This window comes from Anas platyrhynchos, chromosome 14 (genome assembly GCF_047663525.1).
Source record: "Anas platyrhynchos isolate ZD024472 breed Pekin duck chromosome 14, IASCAAS_PekinDuck_T2T, whole genome shotgun sequence".
Taxonomy (NCBI): Eukaryota; Metazoa; Chordata; class Aves; order Anseriformes; family Anatidae; genus Anas; species Anas platyrhynchos.
Window position 1 is genome coordinate 1,300,805 of NC_092600.1, and position 12,425 is coordinate 1,313,229.

At 61.6% G+C, this 12,425-nt stretch overlaps 1 protein-coding gene across 5 annotated transcripts in view; it reads right to left on the bottom strand.

Moving 5' to 3' along the window:
* ARHGAP26 (Rho GTPase activating protein 26) overlaps window positions 1–7,976 on the bottom strand; it is a 120,603-nt gene extending 112,627 nt beyond the window's left edge. For 3 of the 5 annotated variants that reach the window (XR_011803358.1, XM_072023306.1, XM_027468470.3), the window contains exon 1: window positions 7,530–7,976. Coding sequence is in view for 4 of the 5 variants with exons in the window: in XM_072023306.1 (XP_071879407.1) it covers window positions 7,530–7,683 (154 nt within the window). In the remaining variant the exon portion in view is untranslated. The remainder of the gene's footprint in view (window positions 1–7,529) is intronic. The other 2 variants (XM_027468466.3, XM_072023307.1) reach the window with 1 other exon arrangement.
* Window positions 7,977–12,425: the final 4,449 nt, after the last annotated feature.

Here is a 12,425-nt window from a genome sequence, read left to right on the forward strand (position 1 = left end):
CGCTCCGTCTGGGACAGTTAATCAATTTAGAGGACACTAATCCAAAAGAAATTTGCTCCTGCCCAAGTTAATAACCATTAGCAGCGCAGACAGAGCGGGGCAGCCCGCGCACCGTGCCGGCCGTGTCCCCACGCGGGGGGACAGCCCCTCGCCAGCCCCCAGCCAGACACCATGTGTGAGCCCCACGGAGCAGATTACCCCAGGCAGTAGCCACGCATTTGGATTAGTTGGTTATTAAATCTAATTAGTTAACAGCCAGCCCAGCAGGGAGCCTGCTTGGTTTCTCAGCAGGCAGGTGCCAAAACATTGGGGTGCCTGGGGGGGGGAAGGGGTCTGAGCCCCTCTGGTGACACCCGGGAGCTGTCACCCTCTGCGGTGGTGCAGCCCCACAGCAGCAGGTGACATGGATGGAAATCTCACCTCCAAGGAAGCAGCTCTCAGGGGCACATTTGGGAAAAATAAATGGGAAATAAAAGAGCAGAGCCACACATAAAGGATAAGCGCTCTGCTGGCTGTGGGATGACCTGAGGAATGGGGCAGCAGCCCAGTTTTGGACCCGGGACCCCCACACTGCCCAGGGCTGGGGCAGGGTCCCAGCAGAGCGGGGTCAGCCCCGCGCCCCCAGGCAGCAGCCTCGCAGCAGCCTGCTTCCCCTTCCTCCCCGGGAGCCTGCGGAAATCCTTTCGCCTCCGCTGCTCCTCCACCAAAGAGCAGGAAAAAATCCCACCGTGCTCACGGAAATGTCACCAGCGAGTGAGTCAATTTTTCCCTGATTCAACGGGGAAAAAAAAAAGAAGTAAGAAATTAACCGAGCGCCAACAGAGGCACGGGCACGAGGAGCGGCGCAGGAGGGAGCTGGGGTGACCGCCGTGCCCAAAGCACCGGGGCCACGGGTGGAACGGGCTGGAGATGACACACGGCGGGGAGATGCCCTCATTGCTCAGGGACAAACCCCGGAGCCCCTGGGTCAGGAAGCAGCGACCCAGCACAGCGGCACCTGCGGCCCTTCTGCCCCCAAATTTTGGGAGAGAAAGAGCCGCACTCTGCCCGCCCCCCAACGCACGCGGGGCAAAGCGGTGCCGGCTGCAGGGGAACACAGGCGACGCCACGCAGCGCCGGCTGTGTGCTGGTATTTTTTCTAAAACATTGCTAAGCAACCAGCATCCGACGAGGGCATCCTTCTGGCCAGACACCGGTTCTGCTACAAAAAAGCAGTGAACAGAAATCTTTGTCATTTCGAGTGCTGGTGGAAAGGCCCCAGCTGGCGCACAGGTAACCCCGCGGGCACAGAGCCCCCCTTCTGCCCCCCCCAGGTCCCACAGCAGGGTCAGGAGCCACTAAAGAGATCCAAGCACGTGGGTGTGCGCCCAGATGCCCACCACCCAGCACGTGGATGTGTTGGGGGACAGCGCAGGGCCACCAAGCGCCAGCCCCGGGGCCGGCAGAGAGGCCCCGCTGTTCCTGCTGCGGCACCGACGGCGTGCAGGCGAGGCTGCAGCTCCCGTCCCTGGAAAAAAAAACTTCGTGTTTTCCAACAGTTTTATGAGCTATTTATTGCCTGCCTGTAGATAAACAGTCTGTATCTTTTGAAAATAGCTTCTTCTGCACTGCAGCCCGGAACAAAGGCAGCGCTTTTGTCTCTGGGAGAAGCGTGGAGCCAGGCTGGGGAGAGGCGCGGGGCAGCACGCACCGAGCCGTCACCGTGTCCCCTCCTGGAAGGGGCACGGGGACACGCAGCACGGCCTCTCCAGATTAACCAAAGGTAATCAAAAAGGAGAAAAACAGCACCAGGAGACGAAAACAAGCAAAGCAACCGCACCACGGAGCTGGTGCACGAGCTGGCTGAACCCCAGCCACCGCCAGCCCGCGCCGAGCGCCGCGTGCCCAAGCGGCAGCGCGCGGAGGAAGCGACATCTGCGGCCCCTTCCTCAGCGCTCCCGCGCCACCGGCCCCGGCCCATGTGCGGCGCAGCCTCGCACGCAGGGACCATCTGGCTCGGAGGCTCGTGTGCTGCGCGTGAACCCAGCCAGAGACGAGCCTGGCACTAACAGATGTCCCCTTCCCGCGCTCAGCGCCCCGCGGCGCGTCCCAGCGGGCACACAGCCCGGCCAGCACCGCCACCCGCAGCCCCGGTGACCACCTTGGGGAAATCGGGATGGGATCAGCAGCTCTGCTCCCCCACATACCCCAAAGCCATCCAGGCTTCGAAGAGCCCGGGCGGTGCCCCAGGTGCACGCACCCACAGCCCACAGCGGGCACGGGGCCACCAGGATGGAGCAACGAAGACAAAGAGGTGGGAGAGCGCTCCCGGCACGGGGGGGGAGCGTGCCAGGAGAAGGGAGACAAACAGCCCTGCTCTGCTGGAGCGGCCGCGCCGTGACAGCTCGCTCACACGCGCGGAGGAGAGGGGAGATGATTCACGCGGAGCAGCAGTGAAGCGAACAAGCTGTGCGGATCTGAGTACCAGCTCCCCCTCGCTTTCTCTCCACTCCCCACCCACACCGGGTCACGCTAAATCTATTTATCACGCCGCGTATGAAGCTGGCTCGTTTGGCTGTGCTTAAAATTGACACATCAGAAAAAAAAAAAAGAAAGAAAGCGGCGATGAATACCTGGCACAGCAACATCCTCCTGCTGGGTGAGCTGCTGCAAGGTGCCAAAAGGAAGCTGAAGGGCTGCCCAAAACGCTCCGAACCAGAAGATCCCCAGCTCGGGCTCTGTAGCATCACCTTTGCCGCACCTCGCACAGGCCAGCTGCTTCAGGAGCCCCTCGCTGCCTCCTCTGCTCGGGCACAGCAGGGCTGGTGGAGGGATGTGAGCCCGGCCAGGACAGCCCGTGCACCCAAAAAGGCCGGGGCTGGCAGGGGAGCAGCACAGAGCCCAGACCTGGGGCTGGGGAAGGGTCAGGCACCTCTCCTCTCATTGCAGGGAGAAGCCCACGAGGGCTGGCTGCAGGAGCCAAGGGGCACGCGGTCACCTCTCTGCTCTCACAGGGGAACCCCAGGGGAGCTCCACCAGCCCGGATGGGACCCACACTGGGTGCCCAGCTGCCACTGCTCCATCCACCTGGATGGAGGGATGAGCCCCGATGGGGTGCGGGGTTTCTCCAGATGAGCAGCAGGTGCTGGCACTGCGCTCTGTCCTTATCTCGCTCGTGCCGGGGCGCTGCCGCTGCCTGCGGCTGGCGATGCGCTGCAGGGAGGAGCCGCAGCTCCCACCCAGCCCAGAGCAGCTGGGGCAGGGGGAAGCACAGCCCGCAGAGCTGCCCGAGCCCCGGCACCGCCAAGGAAACAGCATTTCCTTGTGCACGTCTTCAATGCCATCATCAGTTGATGCCCCCAAAACCACAACCCCCCCCCCCCGCTGCCCCCAGCGTGCCGGTAACGCCGCGCTCACACCACTCGGCACCACGGGGCTGCTGCTCCCGCTGGCACAGCCACGGCCCTGCCAAAACTGCCAGGCAGCCAAGTGCACTGAGAGCACAGCCAGCAGGTGCCTGGTGCTGCAGGAACACCAGGCAGCCCGCCCAGAGCCCCTCCAGGAGAGGTCCCCTCTGTGCCCACCTTCAGCTTTGGATTTTCCTCCTCAAAGCACCAGTGCGCACTTCCTTGCTATGCTGGCTCTGGCAGCGCAGTCAAGATCGTTTCAAAGCAGCTCGTTACCCCCCAACCATCACCCAAGGGCTGGTTTTAACCTCTCCTGTTGAACCCATTTGCAGGGCACCTCACCGTGCCACTGCCACACGTGGGGACAACCACTTGTCCCGACAGCGTCACCACAGCGCTGTGCCAGGACGTGCGCCTCGGGTCAAAGCTCTACATGAGCAAGAGCTCTGGTAATGAGCTGCCTCCCTGCAGGATTTAAGAGGCATCGTCACAAATGCAAACTCTCCTGCTCGTCCAAGCCCTTCTGCTCTGCAGCTTCCTCCCCTGGCGTGGATGTGGGGCTGGATCCAGCCACCCCCGGCGCAGTGATGTGCCTCGGACGATGCGCAGCACGCCGCCGCGAGTGGAAACATCTCCGGAGCAGGAGCACGTTCCTGCTGCTCACCTCCACTGGGGAGGCAGAGGAGGGGCCTTTAGGTTGTGCTGGAAATCAAGCAGAGCGTTATTATTGTTTGTGCTGCACCTCATTTGAATAAAATCCCAGCCAGGCCATTAAACTCGTGGCTCCACAGGCCGTGCAGGTCATGCAAAGGAGGCAGGAGCGCTGCGGCCCTGGTGCCGCCAGCAGGGCAGCTCCCCCAGCACAAACCAAACCTTCCCCGCAGCCTGCAGGAAGGACGGGCAGGTGGAAAATCCCTCCTGACACGGCGGAGCCCCGAGGCTGGGGCTGGCTGCAAAACTGCACCTTGGCTGGACAAATGAAGCAGAAAAATCAGAGCCACTCAGCTCGGAAAAAAAAAACAAAGTCCCGCGTTTTGCCGCTCGGCTCGGTGCCGTGCCTGGAGCTGGGGGGGAAGCCTCGCAGTGCCCCACGCCTGCTGCTTCCCCCAGGCTGCACGGGGATGGGGACATGGTGGAGGGGAGCGGAGGAGGCAGCAGAGCAGAAAACCCCAGGTTTTAAGCCCTGAACTGTGCCCGGTTCCCTGCTGGCCGGGAGCAGGGGCTGTGATGCAGGGAGGCGGGGGTAACATCCACCTCCCAGCTCACGCAGGGCTTCTGCAGATGGGGTAACTGGGACAGCCACTGGGCTCCCGGTGCATGGAGGTGTCCCCAAAGAACAGCACATCACCATGTCACCAGAGACGCCCGCTGCTGGAAACCCAGCGAGCAGGAACCCGCAGCAGCGCCCCAGGGAGATGCAGGGGAAGCGGCCGCACTTCGAAGCACGAGATCCCATCGCCTGCTGCAATTCGGCTGGAACAGGAGGCGAGTGCCCGACAGAGCTCGGGCACCGGGGCAGGACAGCCAGCAGGCAGGGTGGAAGCAGCAGCTCCTGCCGAAATCACTGCTCGGTGCCTTTCCAGGCATTTCCTTATTTCCAGAATAAGCCTTGTTTATACCAGAGGGGAATTAATTGCTCAGGTTAAACAATGGAAAAAAGTTTCACTTTTGCTTCCAGCCAAGCTTCAGCCCGGGGTGCCAGCTCTCGTCTCAGCACGGCAGCACCCTGCGGAGGAGCAGCACGAGGAGCACACGGCTGGGGAGGGCTGGATTTTGGAGGAGGTGCTGAGAAACGGCACCAAACCTGCACGGCACCGACCCGCAGCTCTGCGCCAAGCCCCTACCTCCCCGCGATGGCAAGGCCCCAGCTCCGTGCTGCCAGGAGGAAGCCCCGAGGCTGGGCAGGGACCAGTTTGGTGGCTCCAAATTAAGGCTCAGGAGCTGGCGGGACGGAGCACAGCAGCCACACAGCACCCAGGCGGCTCGGCACGGAGCTGCCATCCCCGGCACGGCCCCATCCCCAACCCACACACGGTGCCTGAGGAGGGGATGAGCCCGCAGCACCTCTGGGCCTCCTGGGTGCCGTGCAGGGGGTCCAAAATGCACCCAACAGGGCCAGAAACCCAGGGTCAGGCACAGGGATGGCCCCGGCCATGGCCCAGGCTGCCACCAGCCCCTTCCCAAGCCCCTCAGCACAAACAGCACCCACGTGGGGCCGAGCTCACCAAGGGACAAGGGGGTGAAGTTGGCACCGTGGGCACGGCCCCTGCCCACCCATAGGGGACACAAAGGGGTGAGAAACATCCCCGATAGTGTTGGTCACCACGGTTCCTGTGCCGGAGACCAGGTGCCCCGGCCTGCAGGCTGCCAGGCCGTTATCTGTGCCTCACTTCAGGTCTCTGCGTTTGCAAAACTTTGTGAATAATTTATGTGTGGCATACGGCGGAGAAAAAGGACGCGTTCCGCTGAAAACCAGGTCGCTCTCGCTGCCAGCCAGCAGGAAAGGCAGACAATGGGAGCGGGGACAGCCGCTGGCTGGGGAACGCAGCGCTACATCCCCACAGCCGCTCACGCTCCGGAGGTGCCCCAGACATCACAGGATATTTAGCAGGACCAGCCCACCGCCAGACGAGGTTTGTCCCCAACCTCCCGGATTCCTTTTTTAAATGAAGTTCGGGGACGCTACGAGGCGGTGTCACCCCGTCCTGCACCTCCACAGCGGGTGGACCCAGGGTGACTGCACACCAGCTCTCCACGAAATCCAGGCGGGGACCCCCCGACACGCAGCACGGTGCTGGTGGGGCCGTGCCGGGCGCTGGGGAAGGAGCCCCCTCCTCACCACGCACCCACGGCACCGACCCTGCCCCGCCGCCCCTCCCCACCGCAGTCACGCTTCCCTCGCGCCCAGAGCCTGTCTCGAGACAAAGAGGATGTGAAACGCTCACGAAAGCACAAGAGGAAGGAAAATGCAAGAGGACACTGCCAAGACCTCAAGAAGTTTCGGTTTCGTGGTGACGCCCTGTGCTGGGAGCCCAGCCACCGGCTGAGCCCCTCACCCTGGGAAGGGAGCATGGCGGTTTTGGGGACCCCGAGCCCTGCACGCCCTCGGTGCTGACACCCACAGAAGGAGCCCAGGACGCTGCCGACAGCCAGGCTGAGGAGCACGAGCTGCTTGGAGGCACCAACCAAGGGCTCGGGAGCAGCAGCACCCATCTGTCACCAGCACCAGCTGGAGCTGCCGGCGAGCTGCAGCACCACGAGAGCCCTGCAGGGAGATCGATGCTGATCCAGGGGGGGGCTGCCAGCCCTCACCCCCAGCAGTGACAGCCCCATAGCCCCGCTCGGCTTCACACCTCTGCGCCTGTGGGAAGGAAGCGGTGACCGAGGCTGGTGCAGCACGTGGCTGGTGGCCACACGGGTGACCCACAGGGCAGGAGCCTGCCCAGGGCTCCAGCCCGAAGCCTGGGCAGCGCTGCTGGCCCCTGGCAGCACGGCTGGGAGAGGGGCTCCAAAACCAGAGCCAGGTTTGGGGCTGGTGCTGCCGTGCAGGGCAGCACGGGTCCCGTCAGCGGCTCCGTGACAGCCTGGCAGCCCTTTGCAAGGGCTGGCATTTAACACCAAGATGCATTGAAGGCGGAGATGCGTTCAGGGAACCGCTGGGGTTGGAAAACAACTGGAAGATCCCCAACAGAGCCCAGCAGCTGCACCCGCAGGGCTGCAGCACGGCCCCGCACAGCGCCCGCTCCCCGCTGCAGGCAGCGAGCGTGGGGGAACAGGGAGCGGGGGCGGCAGCAATGGGGGCACCTGCAGCTCCTGGGGGGAGCCCACCAAACCCCCAGCGGGGCCAGGCAGGGCGGCAGCCCCCGGGATGCGCTGCCCACGGAGGGACAAGGGGCATGCAGCGTGCTGCTCCTTGGAAAACGGAGCAAACCCCACAGCCAGCCCCAGCCCCAAGCCCTGCACACCCCAAACTCACCCCAAAAGCAGCGGGGGCGCAGCGAGGGGGCCCCGGGGAGCACCCCCCGGGCCCTCCCCGCCGAGCTCCCAGCCCCGGGGCCGGTCCGGTGCCTGGTGTGGGGGGGTGTAGGGGGGGTATGGGGGGGGGTGTGGGGGTTTGGGGGCCCGCCCCCGGCCCGCACTCACTCTTGAGGGCGGCGACGAGCGACTTGGCGTCCTTGATGAGCTCCTTGATGAACTTGTTGGTCTTCTCCAGCTCGGCCTCGTGCGAGCGGAGCCGCTCCCGGAACTGCGGGCTGTCCAGGCAGCACTCGCTGAACTCCAGCGCCGGCAGCCCCATGGCGCTGCAGCTCGAACCGGCGGGGATGGAGTAATTACAAAAAATAATAATAATAATAATACCAAAAACACCCGAATTACCCCCAAATCGAACAGCGGCTGCAACGGGGGCTCCGCGCACGCCTGCTCCGGGGCCGGGCAGGGCCGTGCTGAGGCCGGGGGTCGCGGTGCCGGTGCCGGTGCCGGAGGGGTCCCGGAGCCGCTCGGTGGCCGCCGCCCGGGGCAGGGTCGGGGCTCGCGGCTCCCGGCGCCGCCTCCCCCCCGCGCCGCCGCCGCCGGCCCGCGCCGCGCCGCGCCCCCGCCCGGCCCCGCCCCCCCGCGCCGCGCCCGCAGCCAATCGGCGGCCGCGCGCCGGGGCCACGCCCCCTGCGGCCGCGGAGCCAATGAGGGGCGGGGCGGGGCGCTGAGGCTCCGCCCACCCAGCGCGGGCTCCGCTCCTGGCGCGCCAGCACGAGGGTGGGCGCGAGGCGGGGCGGTAATTAGAGGGGGGGGGGCGGTTGTAATTAATTAGCTGGGGGCTGCGCCTCGGTAATTAGCTAATGCAGCCCCGGGAGCACCCACCCTGACCCTGCGCTGTGCAGACCCCAGCAGCACACGCCTTGGGCTGCGCCTTCTGCAAGCTCCCTCCTCCACCACCCATAATTGTTTTTTTTTTATCATTATTTAATTATCTTTTTCTATTTTTCATCGACCGAGCTCGTTCTAGCACCCGTCGCTAATACTTGAGGACAGTAACTGGGTTTGTAGGGCGTTGCCCTAGGGGATTGCAGTACCTGGATTTCTCCCACCCCCCCTGCAGGAGCAGTGCGCTCCGGCTGCTCACACGCACGAAATCCCCCACACGCTGCAGCTTGCAGCAGAGGCAGCGATTAGTGCACCAGACCAGCGCCGCGTCTCCCCTTTTCCTGCTTACACAGCACCCGGCGGGCTCCGAGCATTGTGCCCGAGCCGCTGTGCAGCAGGGGGGGGAGCAGCGACAGTGGTAACCCAGCCAAATCCTGCTACGACTGCATCCAAGCTGTAAGAGAACACCACCAAAGAGGAAAAAAACAACAAACTTCCACCTCCTCCTCCCTGTGGCTCAGGGCTTGCATCCCTCGCTGCAGTTGCCAGCTTCTGTTTGTGTTTTGTTATTTTTTTTAAGCAACCAGGTTGTCCTACACTCAGGTGTGCAGCACCCATCTGAGCAGCCCAGGGGCCCAGCAGTGCTGCAGCCCCCAGTGTGGGACTGGGCAGCCCCCAGCCACCTTCTCTGTGCCTGCAAACCTGAGCAGAGCCGCGGTGCTCTGGCCGCCTGCTGGCACGTTCTCCTGCTCACTCATCCCAGAGCTAACTCGCCTGGGGAGCGCTGTCAGCAGAAAGCTAATCCAGCGTTAAAAACAAAAAAATAAAAAAGAATAAAAAGGTTTTCTACCTAGCTTGGCTCACTCTGGGATCAAATAGCAGCCGCGCCAAGGCCAAGCAGGCAGAAAGGAGACTGTGACAGCGTCAGCCCCGCTGCTGTGCATCCCTGCACCCACACGGGCTGGGGCAGGCAGGCAGGTCAGGCAGCTCAGTCGGGCAGGTTCCCATTTCCACCACAGCAGGAGCTTCCAGGCGGATCAGCTCCCTGACTGCATGCCCCTGCCACCCTCCTCCCGTCCCTTCCTTGCAGCAACAGCTCATAGCAGCACAAACCAGTGTCACGGGAGGCTGGGGAAGGTGGGAAACCACCACTGATGGGACTCCCAGCACCCAGGCTTGGGCACACTGAAACCTTTAAACTCCCGGAGATGACAGCAGGCACTTTGGCTGTCAGAGCCCAGGAGCTGCACGAGAGGCTGCTTGGAACTGCCCCCAGGCAGCAATGTTCAAGGTCTATTTATTGCACGACTTTATTACACGCATCTTTCTTGCTCTCAAGGATTTTTTTTATTGAACCAAGCACAGATGAAGCATTGTATCTGGAACTTTTTTTTTTTCCCCTGATATAATACATTGAACCATCACAAGGAATTGCACAAATTCCCCGTTGTAAACCAAAGGGCACGTACTGACCTGTTGTACCGCCAGCATGCCAGGTGGGGCCCTGGAGCCTGGCGGAGCCCTGAGCACAGCTGTGGGGCAGGCTCCGAGGGCTGCCCCTGCTCCAACAAGGCAATGTTGTCCCAGTGGGTGTGCATTTACCTGGCAGAGCTCTGCATGTGGCTGCAGCAGCCAGCCAGAGCCCCTGCAGCACGGTAACCACGCTCCCTTCACTGAGCACTCATCTGTTCTACATGCAGCCAGCAGGATTTCTGCACGGCTCACAGGGGAACGAACCGCACCTTGCCTTCCCCAGGTGCACCCCCAGCAACTGCACCTGCATCTGTCCACCATCGAGAGACTTTCTCCTCAATTCCTCTTGTCCTTTTTCCAGCCCACCTCTCCCTGCAGCCTCTCCTCCCAGCCTTTGGGCACGTTTCCAGGGGCCAGGAGCATAAAGGGGCCTCAGCATAGCGGTCAGATCTCCCGGAGGCAAAAATCCATCAGGGCCGGGCACCCCAGTCCCATCTATAAAACCTTAGGCTCGCTGCTTGCCCTTGTTAGCCTCCAGTACATCAAATAAATCTTTTTTATTATCTGTCTTTTGAAAAACTGGCCATTAGCTGCTCATGCTACCAAGTCTTCCCGGCTCTCCTGCACACCACAGATCCAGCATTTGTTTTTGGAAGGTGGTTTATTTGAAGGGCCAAGCCCCTCTCTGCTGCATTCCGAGGCACCTGGGAGCGCTGAGAAAAGAGCAGGAATCTCACACACACAAAACCCAGCCCACACCACCACATCTGAGGGAGCTGTGGTGATAACACAAGCCAGCACCCCGCTCATCTTCCTGGCAGATGTCGGATTGAGCAGAGCCCCACTCCCGGCCTGGCGGCCGCAGCACCCAGTATTGGAAGGCCTTGCGGTGCTCCCAGCCCCTCAGGGCCCAATTCCCCTCAATTCCTTGTTAAAGATGAAGGAAACCCATCATTGCTCCAGCTAAGACATTGGAAAGCCCTAAGTATCCCTGCCCCCAGCTGTAACCAAGACAGCCCCACGCAGGAACGGCAGCGGGCTCGCTGCAGGCCACAGGCCCTGGGGAGCGGAGATCTCCCGTCATGGTGCAGGGTTCGGGGCAGGCTCGTCCATTTCCTACAGGTGCTGCTGGTACATATACACCTGCAGCATTTTGGGTTGCTTTTTGTATTTTTTTTCCTTTAAAAATGTTGACCTCATAGCCCAGGTATCTGCATGAGTTCATGTCATTAAGAGGCTGCTTTCACAGTTGCTGCTCAACTCACTGACCTGTAACCAGGACAGCCACCTTGTAGAGCTGCTTCTAGTGCTAAGAAGCAGGGTTAGAACAGTCCTGCTTGAAGTGAGATTCACCTGCATGTCAGTCACATCGAGGAATCCCAACAAAAGAAAACAGATGTAAACATTCTCCGAATTCCCCAGCAGCTTTTGCTACGGGAACATAAAGGACTGTCAGGTGCACTCGGGGCAGCAACAAGGCATCAACCAGGCTGCCCAAGCTACAGCCAAACAAAGGCCAAATCAGAAACAAGTTCTCAATTAAATGGAAAAGTGCAATTAGTCATGCCCCTGCAAATTACTGCAGCACAGGAAGCTGGAATGGCAAAGCAATAAGCAGAATGAGGGCTATGAAATCTTCAAAGATGTTCATGGAAGAAGCATTTAAATAACAGGGTTAATTTTAGATATGACAAAGTTTCATTGTCAGGAAAGGCCAAACAGTCTGTCTATTCTTACTCTCGTTTTTTCAGGAAATAAGAAATCTCATCGAAGGACCAGCCAAGCAGCTGCCACTCACTTCCTCCCAAACAAAGCGTTAGCCTGCATCCATGCGGGCCTTGGGCTGGAAATGCTCCGTGGGGAAATGCTCCCCGAGGCTGCTGCAGTGGGCAGAGGCAGAGGGTGCAGCACCACGGAGCTGCCAGGAGGCTGATGTGTGCCTCAGGGGTGGGACAGCAGCGACACGCACCCCGCAATGACACCTACCTGTCCCACACGTGGTGCCTGCCGAGGGCTGAAGCCGATGTCCTTCCATTGCAGACCCACCACAAATCCCCCCGAGAGCCACCTGGTTCTGCACGAGAGGAGCAAAGCCACCAGGGGCTGCTCCAGGCTGAGCAGCAGCCCTTTAACCCCGCTCCCCACAGCCATCAGCTGCAGCTGCTCCCTCGCCCAGATGGCTCCAGCAGCGGCACCCAGCAGGGTGGGACCCCCCTGGGGGGCACCTGCAAGCTCCAAACCCCCTCCAGCTGGGCAAGCTGGCAAGGCACCGAGTCCTTCCCATGCCTTGTGGCTCAGCATGCTGCCTGTCTCAGCCACGGTGCCGGCTCTACCTTCATGTGGCTCGCACGGAGCAGCAAATGGACCCAGCCATAAAGGAGCTGGCTGAGAGCCGGGTGCGGTGCAGCTCAAGCCCCAGTCCAAGGGAAGCCATGCACCCGCTCTCTTTGCACGTACAAGGCCAGGCTGCAATAAAAGCACAGGCACACAGTGAGCAGCCAGTACTAACCCCGCTGCTCCCCGGGGGCACAGGGTGGGTGGGAGATGCCTTGCAGGAGCCTCCCGAGGTGCTTTCGAAGCCCCTCTGAGCCCCCGGCCGCTGAAGCGGAGCTGTGTTATCATAAGGCAGCTCCAAGGAGAGGAATGTTTTCCCCAAATTTGTACAACCACTGGAAAAAAGTTACAAACCACTGTGAAATTGATCTG